The sequence below is a fragment of the Ammodytes marinus genome, assembly GCF_949987685.1.
Source record: "Ammodytes marinus genome assembly, chromosome: 23".
Lineage (NCBI taxonomy): Eukaryota > Metazoa > Chordata > Actinopteri > Uranoscopiformes > Ammodytidae > Ammodytes > Ammodytes marinus.
In genome coordinates, this window is record NC_137227.1 from 9,782,870 (window position 1) to 9,796,318 (window position 13,449).

General features: G+C 40.1%; 1 protein-coding gene across 2 annotated transcripts; it reads left to right on the forward strand.

The window, feature by feature from the left end:
• The first annotated feature begins 240 nt into the window (after nt 1–240).
• On the forward strand, nt 241–12,022 carry sf1 (splicing factor 1). 2 transcript variants are annotated; one of them, XM_080052030.1, is made up of 12 exons: nt 241–658; nt 1,235–1,366; nt 3,215–3,290; nt 5,745–5,897; nt 6,872–6,961; nt 7,076–7,259; nt 7,775–7,890; nt 8,040–8,147; nt 8,240–8,435; nt 8,513–8,759; nt 10,327–10,491; nt 10,794–12,022. In XM_080052030.1, the coding sequence occupies exons 1-12, from the start codon at nt 364–366 to the stop codon at nt 11,123–11,125; spliced, it is 2,094 nt and encodes a 697-aa protein (XP_079908156.1). In that variant the 5' UTR covers nt 241–363; the 3' UTR covers nt 11,126–12,022. The 2 variants fall into 2 exon arrangements, with proteins under 2 accessions (XP_079908156.1, XP_079908157.1); XM_080052031.1 differs by having other exon boundaries at nt 8,516–8,759.
• The last annotated feature ends 1,427 nt before the right edge of the window (nt 12,023–13,449 follow it).

Consider the following 13,449-nt stretch of genomic DNA (forward strand, 5'->3'; position numbering starts at 1 on the left):
TTTTGGTACTAGATAAGCTTTTCGACATGGGTAAAAATAAATCAGAAATGAAATAACTTAACTGGACTGATTCTTATATGAGCCAATCAGTTTGAAGAATGATGATAATAGGGGAAAAAATTGCCCAATAGAACACCGCCTCGTGGGAGGGGATTGCTCTAGCCAATAGGAATGCTTTATACTACAGCACGTCCATTGAATCATCCTTTGTGAATTTATTTCGACTGGGCGCCATTTTGAGTAAAGTAACGTGAAGGGAGAATGTGTGGGTAACACTTTGTTAGACATTTTCTCAATTTAAACTTATTTCTACCGGAGTCGACTGACGTTTGACTGAGACATAGCCATTCGAGTACACCGAAGATGGCCACGGGAGCAAACGCAACCCCTTTAGGGAAGTTGCATCCCAGTATTGGCGCTAAACGAGGATTTGAAGCGGGGCCTGGTGCGGGGAACGGGTTGATGCCAACACCGGGGCCGCCAGCAGCCTTTCCCTCGCTACAAGCTTTTCAGCCCGCGATGCCAAATGCAGCTTTTCAGCAGCCACTTCAGTTCAACCCAGTGGCAAATTTTGCCACCCAGGTGCAACAACAAGCAGTAGTAGCAGCAGCGGCGGCTGCAGCTGCTGCGGCAGCTGCCGGGCTGGCCAATCAACAAGGTAAGTCAACGGTAATGCTAAAAGCATTACGCTAGCTAATGTGGCTAAGTAACACTTGTTAAAGGCCCCACACCAAGCCCGGGCACGAAATGGAGACGAGTAATCCAACGTCCGCTTGTAAACGAATGTTAATGAGTAGCTAACGCTAACTCACTTCGGTTTGCATCACTGGGCTATCATTTATTTAGTAGAATTAGGATATCACAAATGTTGTACTTATCACGGACTTAAAACCTATGTCAACATCACGCCTACATGGGTGCGCAACGTTAACTGGCTGCGCCGTGTTATTGACACATTCCGAAGGATTCTATGTTCATTGAACATTATTTCAACTAACCGTAAATTATATGTTAACCGAGCGACATACATGATCGCACACCTTCGAAACATGAAATGCTAATACCGGTTTGGCCCTTTGTTGTCCGGTGAAGCGTGTCAATACGTAAGGCGGTTTATATTCGGTTACCTCTGCAACAAGGTCATGTTAGGTGAGGCTTGGATTTAGGATCACCAAATTACGTTACTCAACGAACCCACATCCAACGTGGACGTGACTCCCGTTTCTCTCGGTAGATTTCGGTTCCAAGAAATCAAGGAAGAGGAGTCGTTGGAGCAGCGAGACGCCTGACCAGAAAACAGTCATACCGGGCATGCCCACTGTCATTCCCCCTGGACTGACCCGGGATCAAGAGAGAGCCTATATAGGTAATTTTTTCTAAAGTGTCTCTTGTTTATTTAGGATGCCATGTAAATCACAAGTGCAATTTTCTTTTATAACCTGTCTTAATTACCTGTTTTGAAGTTGTAGTGTGCTTACATGGTGCATACAAGTATAATGTTAAACATCCTGCTTGCTGAATTCCCAACGGTTAGAGTTCTCTAAAGGCACACACAACATGGTTTAATAACTTGAAAATAAAAATAAATTACAAAGTGTCGATCACATTTTTTATATATTCCACAGAAGTGGTGTGACTTTGTTGCACACAATTGGGAATGCCTAGTTTTAGCTCCAACTGTTGAGACAAAGCAATCACTTCAATGAGCAATGATGTCCAGTGTTAATTGTGTTAATTGAGATATTTCTCTATTAATTGGTAATTAATTTAAGTGATTCTGTGTTTGTATGGTTTGCATACCATTGGGCAGCCATTAACAAGAGGAATTTAAGATGGATGATTAATCACCACTGCTTGCTGCTGTCCGTCCTGAGCTGCAGGTCACTGCTCACTGTCTTGCTTGTTCCCCCCTACACATCATCAGTATTGTTCTTGTGCATGGAGGCGTTATTCATAATGTCCTAATATGCTAACATGTGCTTCTGTTTCTACTGCACTCAAGTGTGAGCAATGCTGCTTCAATGGCAAATCAATCCGAGAAGTTTAAAAGATAGCTGACCGAGATGGCATTGTAAATTGGGAACACTTGCTCTTAGTTTGACCTGTAAAAATAATGATGCAAAATAATTGGTTTTTAAACACAAATGCCTTCCAGCAGCAGTGTAGCACCAATATCCTGCCTGCACAGGCCCTCAACAGGGTATTCTGAAGCAGATAAGTCCTTAAGTCAATAACAGACATCGTTATTGATGTTGTTGTTCACTCATTGGTAATGGTTGTTGTTCTTTGGTATCTAAACACTCATTTGTGCCCACCTTCCGTTTTCACACATGGTTTCCTTTGCTCATTCAGTAGATCCCCCTAAAAAAATCCATGGGAAGCGTTTTAAGATGAAATTGCTGTAAACCACAGTTCACAGGTCCTGTATTCATCTCTATAATGCAGAGTTATTGTTTCAGTGACCAGTGAATCTCTGTGTTTGGGGAGTATTTCATTACAATGTTAACGATGTGCATGGGCTGACTGATTTATTTTTCCATTGCCTTCTAAATGTAAGAATTGTCTGTGTCACTGCAGCCCTTAAATGGTAGACCTGAGGGGTCACATTTCTTGTGATTGAAACATGCAAAACAAATAGACCAATCAGGGATATTTAGACCCGATGTGTCCGTAAAATGCCAAAGCCATTAAAAGCAATTTGCCACAGTGCTATGGAGCCACAGCTCAAGTTTGAAATGATAAATCAAATCAGTTTTATTTGTATAGCCCAAAATCACAAATACATTTGTGTCAGTGGGCTTTACATTTCATACAATATGACACCCTGCCCTTACACCCTTACTAATAATAATCGTTGTGGCAGGTGTTTTAAGGAATCCTGGTCTAGACATTCACTGATATGTTGCCATGTTTAATCATTGTCTGAGAAAAGGTTCTTATTCTTTATGCTAATGTAAATGCCCTATTGAACAACACATCCATTTTGGGTAATGTGTTCCTATGACTTCCTCAGATATGAGTAAGTGTTTTTATGATTTAGTATTGATGTTAATTTTGTCTGCCTTACATTTTAATTGAACCAACTCTTTTTGTCTTTATATCAGTAATGTATGAGACAATGCTCTGATGTACGGAGCGTTGTCTCTCTGATGTTGTCGTGGTAACCACATTTCTCTCCATCCTTGTTTTTCTTTCCTAACCTGAATTCTTCCAGTCCAACTGCAGATTGAAGACCTGACTCGTAAACTGCGTACAGGAGACCTGGGAATCCCTGTTATCCCTGAGGACAGGTCGGAAAAAGATTTAAACCCATGAACAGTAACATTTTCTCTACCTTCTTGACTTTTTGGAAGACAAATGTTGATTTCCAGTATGTGGTTGGTAGCCTATATCTCAGATTGCATAGTAGTTTTAGTCGGCAGTAGTATTTAGTTAGCTATCTCTAAAGTGTCAGGCAGAGTTGTTCATAGTCAAAGCTTAGTGTTAGAGTAGAGTTTATCTACAAATATATTTGTATAAAGTACTAACAAACATACATGATTGGGCATATACTGGTAATTTAAGCATTTGAAAGTAGATTAAGGCTGGTATGGTAGAATACATGGTTAAGACTAAAAATTTAAATTGCAGAATTTTTTTTTTGGGGGGGGGGTTCCATTTCGAGCCTTTTTGTTTGTATAGAGAAACAAACTAAATTTTTACCCACAATGACAGATTATATGTGATTACATCAACAAAAAAAAGGGCATAAATGCGTGGAAGTGATAGGCAACGGTGAAAACTAAAATGAATTGAGATTCTGAACAAATACTTACTATGCGCCACCCAACTACCATCCTTGGGTTAAGTTTTATTTTCTTCTTTAAAATACCGGTACATTTTAACATGTTTATATGGTCTGTTTAATTCTGATGTCAAAGACGGTGTCTTGATCATGGGTAAAAAAAAAAGAACTTAGCAAACATTTAATTATAAAAAAAAATATTGTGCAAGACCGCGTCTAAAGTGGCAGAGAGCAAGGGATTATAATTGCTTGGGCAACCAAGGCAAATGGAGTTCAGGCTTATTTCAGCTTAGAAAATGTATTAAGTCACTGCCAGAACAAAGATAACTGTCTTGATAATTTGAACATTTCTATATTGTGTTATTTAATTTTTCCATTCTGATTTGATAGTTCAGTGGATTGGTTGCTTCAAATTTAGTCTACTAGCATTTATGCATCAGGGTTTCACTGTTTTGTGTGTTTGATATAGAGTGCATATACATACATATATGATGCATCATTTATGTAGATTTTCCTCTGAAACAGGTTTGTGGCTTTACACTGGCACTATGTAAACATTTATAATTTTTCTAGCATTGATTATTGTACCTTTTTGTACGCTTTAAGGTTGAAATAGTTCCTTTTTTAATTGGCTTTTTTGGAAAAGTTAGCCTGTGACCAGAGATTCACCCATTCCCATCAGTTAATATTACCTTGCCTGACTTTTTTTTTACTTATTTGATATTCTATAACTTTATGCCAGTGATGATTTAATGTAGCATACATCATAACATACCAGTGGTTCTAGGTGATGTCTTGGACTTAAATAATTCACATCTGGTTTTCCCATAATGTGGCTTTAAACATTTCCACCCAGGGGGCAAGGGGGGCGTGTTCCAGTGTTCCCTCTGGACTCTTGAGGTCTGGACTGAAACTTCCAGAAGTGTATGTGTTCTGGAAAAGGAGTGGCAAGCCTATAACATAGTTCCCATAAGAATCTGTTCCTGCAGGAAGTGGCGTGCTCAAGAGTGTGTGAAGTTGACCTTAACTAGCTAGAGTCCCTGTCGCCTTCACACTGTTTAGGGTTTCTCTCCATAATCAGACATTTCCACAGCAAGTAAAAAGATGATGACGCACTCTTATAAATCACTGCCCAATCTAATGTGACCCAACCAACTGGGGGTGTTTCAGGTTGTCACCGTTGGAAGTTTGAAGCTTAAAAAGAAAACCTATAATATTTTTTTTCTCACTCTTCACATCACATGGACACAAATGTGGCTCTCTGATGGGAGAGCATAGGAAAAGGTTGATATCTAATCTTAATTCCTTTTCTCTAACCCAAATTACCCCACGTCAACCTAACCCTTTTTCAAGCACAGAGCCTCCTTAACGCAGCAAAACAGGTTTTCAGCACCGAAGCGGAGGTATGGACCTCTAACGCCACGTCAACACCAAGCATCTCTCACAGCCAGCGTTTCTGCTTAGGATTGCGAATTTTGCATTGGTTTCTTTTTCTCAACTCCAACTTTCCTTTCTAGTAGGCCATCAATCCTGTATGCAGGTTTAGTTATGGCCATGTATTTGTTTTTTTCTTTGTGGTGGATGCCCCTCCACTATACAGCTTTGGCTGCCCCCTTTTTTTTTATCCTGATTTGAATTAAAAATTGAGCCAACCCTTTGAAACGTCAGTGCAGAGTACCTACACTTTTATTTGAGTTTGCTCTTGCACTGGTCATGAGTCAGTCTGAGAATTTCTCAGTAGTTCCAAATTTCCAGAACTATTATAAAAATATAACATGGTTTCTAAGATATGTCAGTACCCCTTGTTTCAAAATTCTAGTAGTACTTTAAATACCAAAGATTTGACATTTATAGAAGTCTCAGTTAGCTTTAGGGAGCATGTGTGATTGTTAATGGCAGATCTCCACTATTAGAAAGGTATTAATGGTGTCTTTCCTGTCCTTTGTCTGTCATTTTTCAGGTCCCCCTCTCCGGAGCCCATTTACAACAGCGAGGGCAAGAGGTTAAACACACGCGAGTATCGCACACGGAAGAAGATTGAGGAGGAGCGTCACTCCCTCATCACTGAGATGGTTGGACTCAACCCTGACTTCAAGCCTCCTGCAGACTATAAGTATGATTCATTCATCTGTTTTCCTCCATCTCTTTTATTTTTTGTCTGTAAACAAAGTAGAGCTGCAACGATTAATCGACGAATCGATTATTAATCGATTATTAAAATAATCGCCAACTATTTTGATAATCGATTAATCGTTTCGAGTAATTTTTTAATAAAAAATGTCAATTCTCTGATTTCAGCTTCTCAATTGTGAATATTTTCTGGTTTCTTTAATCCTATTATGACAGTAAACTGATATATGTTTGTTTTGGACATAACAATACATTTGAGGACGTCAACATGGGCTTTGGAAAATTTATAAAAAATGTTCCACAATTTTCTGACATTTTACGGACCAAAACACTAATCGATTAATAATCGATTAATCGAGAAAATAATCGACAGATTAATCGATTATCAAAATAATCGTTAGTTGCAGCCCTAAAACAAAGGCTGTGTTTATATACCTAACAATATAAAAGTCAGTTTTTCATGTATGTGGCCACACACATCTGCAGTCTTTTTATTATGTGTTTTGCTTTTTGTTGCCGTTGTTCTCCACTCGCTATTTAGGCGAGTTCTTTTGTTAGTACTTGTAACAGAATGCCACCGAGAGGAAGCTGCCGTCAGCAATTCCAAAACAAGTTTTCCCAGGAAAAACAAACAGCCAAGCAATGCAGGGAAAAGAACAAAAGAATATTGAAAAAAAAAGCACAAATGGCCTGTCCCACTGTAGCCTTTTTATTGATGTAAATCGGCAACATGCAAGTACTGGAGTAACGCAAGAAAAACTCCCAAAAGTTAGTTCATAATTGGATGATGAGAATATCCAGGTAACTGGTTAAGTTCCTGCAGCAAAAGGGGATCAATGGATGTTGAAACAAAGATGTATGTGATGTACTATAATGATGTATTTATACTGTGACTTTTGGGAGATGAGAATTTTCATTGCTCCTAGTAAATGTTTATCTTGTATTTGTTACCCATAGACCTCCAGCCACCAGAGTCAATGACAAAGTTATGATCCCTCAGGATGAATACCCTGAAATCAACTTTGTTGGTTTGCTAATCGGGCCACGGTAAGTTGGACTGGATATTACTATCATGTTGAATGTTTGACATACTTGCACGTAACAGCCAGTGTAGTTAAATGTTGTTTAGGTTTTCACTGTTTTCCTCTTTTGTTTTACCAGTGGTAATACACTAAAGAACATTGAGAAAGAGTGTTGCGCCAAGATCATGATCCGGGGGAAAGGTTCGGTGAAGGAGGGAAAGGTAGGACGAAAGGATGGACAGATGCTGCCAGGGGAAGACGAGCCACTGCACGCTCTGGTCACTGCCAACACAATGGAAAATGTCAAAAAAGCTGTGGAGCAGGTAAGATCACCTCAATGTTAAGCCAATAAATCATTGTTCAGCTTTACACTTAAAGGTGCACTATGCAGTTTCAGGGGGATTTGTTTACATATGCAGAGCCTATAGTTGGTTAACAAAACATATTTGTATAATTGTAATTCAATTTCTTAGTATTGAATAATTCTATCATAAAATAATACAAAATAATTTTGAAGCACTTAGGATACCATTCAAGACTAGAATATGTTTCTAAACAAAACTTGGCCCTGCTGCTGTAAACAACAGTGAAACATTAACTTTTCAGGTAGCTTTCTAACTTCAGTGTTCCAGAGATCCAATTTTCCTGTGAGGAAATTTGTTTATTCAGTGAGAATATACCTTTAGAAATGTTCAGTTCTCTGACGCACCCGAAGTTATAGTGCACCTTTTTAAGTGACCTGATTTTAGGATTCATGATTACTGTTTATTGTAATAAGTTTAATTAAGTATGTTGGTCTGTGTACTGTATATTAATGGAGGGAAATCTGTTCCAACAGATCCGCAACATTCTGAAACAAGGCATCGAGACGCCTGAGGATCAGAACGACCTACGAAAGATGCAGCTGAGGGAGCTGGCCAGACTCAACGGCACACTGAGGGAAGACGACAACAGGTCAGTGTAATGAGTGTGATGGTGGTGGAGATTCATGCACAGTTCAGTGTTGAAAGATCATTGATGATGAATGCATTGACACAGCAGAAGACCAGTTAGGAGAAAGTCCATTATGCACAATTTAAACTCCATTGCTTGTGTCTCTGTAGAATCCTCCGTCCTTGGCAGAACGCAGAGCCACGCAGCATCACAAACACCACCCTCTGTACCAAGTGTGGTGGAGCAGGCCACATCTCCTCTGACTGCAAGTACACCAGGTGATAAGTTGATCCATTCACAAATAAAAGCTGACAATATTCATTTGTTTACACCGCATTCTAAATCTCTTTGTAATGTTTGTTGTGTGTAGCTCTTTTGCTGCTCACAGAGCAACAGGTGGCGAGCCTCCTCAGTCGGCCCAGGACAAGGCTCGTATGGACAAGGAGTATCTGTCCCTCATGGCTGAGCTGGGGGAGGCTCCAGTCCCCTCCTCTGGTGGAGGACACTCCAGCAACCAGGGAGGTGGGCCTCGGGGCTCAGGACACAACAATAACCAGCAACAACAGGTAAGTTGGCAACACACATAATGCCATTCTCCAGTTGTTGTAGAAAAGTCGCAAATGACTGATGACTGCTTGTTCAGCAGAACCGGCCTCCCTGGATGAACTCTGGCCCGTCGGAGAACAGAAACTACCATGGCAACTACCAAGGCCACGGTGGGCATGGTGGCCATGGTGGCCATGGAGGACACCACAACTACCCTCCCCCCATGCCCAACATGGGAGGCCCCCCTATGCCCCCCAACCCCAACGGTCTGCCACCCCCCTGGATGCAGCCCCCTCCTCCTCCCATGGGCCAGGGTCCAGGAGGACCTCACGGACACCCCATGGGTAAGAGCACATATTTCTGGGTTTTTGAGGTTCTTACTTTCAGTAGGATTACCATTAAGGGGAGGGTTGGGGAATAAAATTCACATTTTTCAAAATCTTTAATGCATAGATCGCTAATTCACAATAGCTTTTAATAGTCTGCATTTTGTCTTGGGGAACAGTTATGTCCAAACTGACGATAAATTCAATTTCTATAGTCTCATCTCATAGAATGAACCATTAGCAATGACAAAATTAAGACAATTAAACATAAGAGACCAACAAGAAATAAAAACTTAATGGACATCGCCAAGGCTGCCATGAGCGATATAAAGCCACATCATTTGAATAGATATAGAATCAACGTTAGAATAAAACATCACTAAGGCAGACAACATGGAGCCAGGGCTGTACGCTTATTTTTTTTAGGTGGTAGCACTGGTGCTAGCAAGCAAAAATAATCAGTAGCACAAAAATAAATTTGCTAGCACACAAAGTATGATCGAAAACTTGCATAACCTTAACCCTTGCATTTCGCTCTTATTACCTTTTGAGCATGTCATCTTGTTCTCGTTTGAGATTTTTAATTAATATTATTTCCTAGTGTGTGCGCAGTAATAATGATAGAAAAATTAATAGGGGTGCACTGATTGCAATTTAGACAAAATAATCTAACCTGCCAATTGCAATTTTTTGCTGATTCAGAATTATTTCTCCCCATAAAAATATAAAAATAATATCTATATATTTTTTGTAGCCTATATACATATAATTATTATATTAATAATAATACACATTTTTAGAAAATGTCCATCTGTTAATTAAAACCAAACTTTAAAACATTGAACATAGCCTATTAAATAAATAAGTATAGATATTGGTACAATTAAGGATAAATTAAATAGGTTGTTGTGAATGTGTTGGGAGTATTCTTCAGTGGCTTATTTCAAACTTTGTTTAAATTTAAATAGTGTTGACTTTTCTCTGCAGCTGAGTTGCTTTTCAAGCTAGAGCACTGCAGGGCTGTAAAGCGCTAACTTCCTGTTCTTACTGGCTTCAAAATAAAAGTCAACTCACGTTTGGCTAGTATTAGGCTTTTAATGTGAAGGCACACAGGAAATGTTCTGTTTGCACACACGGTAACTGCACAAGCACAGATCCCGAGCACTAATTTTTCACCTTCCAAAGTGGCCGTTTGACTCAATAACTTACTTGCCTAAGACTACATTCACCCTTATTTGGAGAGTGTTAATGTAGAGCCCTCTAAGCAGTGTTTTGCATCTCCCCTCTGTGTCGCAAAGAGACAGCATCTGCGTATTAGCAACCTGTCGCACTAGTGCGAGTGGACTTTTATTCATCATCGCACGTGATCAATTTCAGTAGCAAACGCGATCAGAACTGTCGCACTGTACAGCCCTGCATGGAGCTGTAAAAAACATATAAACGCAGCAGCTGCTGCCACAAATGCACGTATCGAAGCGCAGAGCTGCAGCTTCTTCTTTGCTGCTGCTATTTTATTAACCGTCTTTTTGTTTTATTCATGTATGCATCATATCATCTTGACTAAAGAGTGACTCTGTTTTTTTAGGTCTGCTGCCTCCTCCAATGGGCATGATGCCGCCTCCACCTCCTCCTCCTAGCAGCCAGCCTCCTCCACCCCCCTCTGGACCCCTGCCTCCATGGCAACAGCAGGCTCCACCTCCCCCTCCGACCAGCAGCATGGCCACCAGTACACCACTGCCGTGGCAACAGAGTAAGATCACCAAAAAACTCTATTCCAACACGCTCTTCCTTAAGTTCACGTCTGCTAGCATGTCAAGTAATAGCTATTTATGGTTATGTAGTAATGGTTTGTTAATAAAAGCAATACAATATAAACACAGTTACTGTGGAAGCATGAATATGTAATAATGGCAGACCCGACTGTACCGTGTAGATGATAACCAATGGAGCCAAATTCCACAACAGTGATTTGTCATTGAAGGGAAAATTAATTTGTATGATGAGTGGACAGTAAAGAGTTAACGTCCAGTTACCCTCCCCCTTTCCCTGCAGACACCACCACCACATCCAGCCCTGGCACCGGCACCCTGCCTCCCTGGCAGCAGCCCCAGCAGCCTGCGTCTTCTGGAGCCCAGCCTCCACCCCCCATGGGTAACCCCTCCATGGTTCCTCCTCCCCCCGGTGTGCAGCCCCCGCTGCCCCCCGGCGCCCCTCCACCTCCCCCTCCACCTCCTCCAGGATCCACGGGCATGATGTACGCACCGCCACCACCCCCGCCCCCCATGGACCCTTCCAACTACGTCACCATGATGGGGATGGGGGTACCGGGCATGCCCCCCTTCGGCATGCCCCCTGCCCCCCCACCTCCACCACCACAGAATTAACCCTGCAGCAGAAGATTCGTCCGCACACAAGAGTTTCCACACCGGCAGCTCACTGTAAAGAATATTAGCAGTGCTTTATTTTTTATTGATCCATGATATTGTGACGACATCTCTCAATTTATAAAGTTGCGTAACTTAATTTCTGTTTTTAAAGTTTGTATTCACACAAACCAACCCTTGTGTGCTTACAAACACTGTTGCTCCTGGGGCACATGTTCTTGCATTGCTACAGTAGTTTGTCACGTTACTTGTATACCAAATAAACTGCCCAGATAGCCAGCCAGAAGTTTAATAACTGCTCAACAGTCTCATCCCTGCAAAGGTTCAATTCAAACCTAAACACTTCACTATTATTGGATTTATTATTGAAGTTGCATGATCCATTGTAAACACGTCACTGACAAATTTATACTGTTATGTTCCCTATGTTGGCTTAGAGTTGAATAAGATTAATATTTTTGTAATACCGACATGTCGAAGTGTTTCTTAGTTCTGACCTTTTTGTAGTCCTGTCTTGGATTGTTTTCCAGATTTTGCCAGGGTTTTAATTGTTTTTTCTTTTTCTTTTGTTAATTGCCTGCGTCTCAGTTGTGACTTTGAGTTTGAAATGGGGGATTTGATGCTGTGGTCTGCGAGCTTCTGACCCCCTGCACTACTTGAATGCTCAGAATCTGATATATCCTTGTCTTTCTGCATCTCTCTCTGCTCTCATACGATGCTGTGTGCAGTGTTTGTTTTGCTTTTTGCAAGGGCAAAGATATCAGTTTTGTCCTTCGAGTTATTAGAGAAGAGAAATGTTAGTTTTACTATGTTTCTGGAATCAGACTGTTGTGTTATGACGCTGATTAAATGGATGTTGAAATCTTGCTTGGTTTAGCATTAAACTGATCCATTTCACCTTTTTTGTCATTGAATACAGACTCCTTTCATGGGTTTTTAGACCCTTTTGTTGTCTGAATGCTTGCCAAGAATCTGTTGGCTGCCTCATCCTTGTTACATAACCTTTTTTTCAATGGGGTCCACTGCCTTTCCAAATTCTCCATGAATCCTGCAATTAGAGAAATGTATAGAGTTTAAAAGTGTTATTGAAAGTATATACAGTTAAATGTGAATCCTTTTCACATACTCCATTACTGACATTAACAGCACGGCACACTTAATGGTATCACATTGATTTGATATACATGTTAGTTTCCTCCGGTGCAGCTTCTAATTATTAAATATTTAAGTAAAACCTGCAGACCTGAGAGGCAACAAGTAAAAGTGAAAAACTGAATGTTTTGCTCTAACTATTGTCATTTTGGTGGCTCTGGGAGAAGTAGTGGGATTTTTATGAAGGGAAACAAATGTAATTACATAAGAACTATAACTTAAAGGCCTACTTCACCGGTTTGAATATGAAGGTGTATTGAATTCTGAGATCCTATGTAGTATAAATGTGCAAAAAAAAAAAAAATCAGTTCATCCTAGCCTGAGAAAAGGCAGAAAGAGTGTTTTTTTTAACCCTATATTAATCTTACTGTGACATCACAGTAAGATAAATATAGGGTTAAAAAAAAAATTACTTTGTAAATATTACTGTGATGTCACAGTAGGAGAAATCACAGTAATATTTACAAAGTAAGGTTTTTTTTTAACCCTATATTTATCTTACTGTGATGTCACAGTAAGATTAATATAGGGTTAAAAAAAACACTCTTTCGGCCTTTTCTCAGGCTAGGATGAACCAATTTCAATTTTTTTTGCACATTTATACTACATAGGATCTCAGAATTCAATACACCTTCATATTCAAACCGGTGAAGTAGGTCTTTAAGGCATACTTTGATTTTTCAGGCTTTCAAATGCATCTTATGGTCTTCATTTTCTTTGACAGAAAATCAGCATTCCTCAACTCAACTTTTCAAATAGCTGCTCAGATGCCTTTCAACGTTTTAGATATGACCTTTTCACTTGATACAAGTTCGATATGTCACTTTATGACAGCCAGCGAACTGTCCAAGACCATGAACTGTGGTTGAAAAAAGGCTGGAGTTGGGATTTTGTGTGTCCACTTCAAGTTGATTTCCATAGTGAACAAACTCAATTTTTTTCATGAAGACATTGAGAGGTCACCGAAAGCTGTTAAACCACAGTAAATTGACCTTCGATTCAATTCTCCTCGTCCATGCACGTCTAAAAACAGCCCAAATGTCATGATGTTCAGCATCTTCTTCCTCGTGTTGCGTTGATAGCTCTGTCAAACTACTTTGTTGCAGTTCATGATGCGAATTAGTTCCGAAAAATGCTACGGCAACAGTAAAACCGGAAGATAAGTCAATTTG

What these genes read in the sequence shown, in the direction of transcription:
- sf1 (XM_080052030.1), top strand. Translation starts at nt 364, where the DNA reads ATGGCCACGGGAGCAAACGCAACCCCTTTAGGGAAGTTGCATCCCAGT. An exon ending in AAGCCTCCTGCAGACTATAA is followed by an intron (nt 5,898 to 6,871) that starts GTATGATTCATT and finishes TGTTACCCATAG; the next exon opens with ACCTCCAGCCACCAGAGTCA. An exon ending in TCTGACTGCAAGTACACCAG is followed by an intron (nt 8,148 to 8,239) that starts GTGATAAGTTGA and finishes TGTTGTGTGTAG; the next exon opens with CTCTTTTGCTGCTCACAGAG.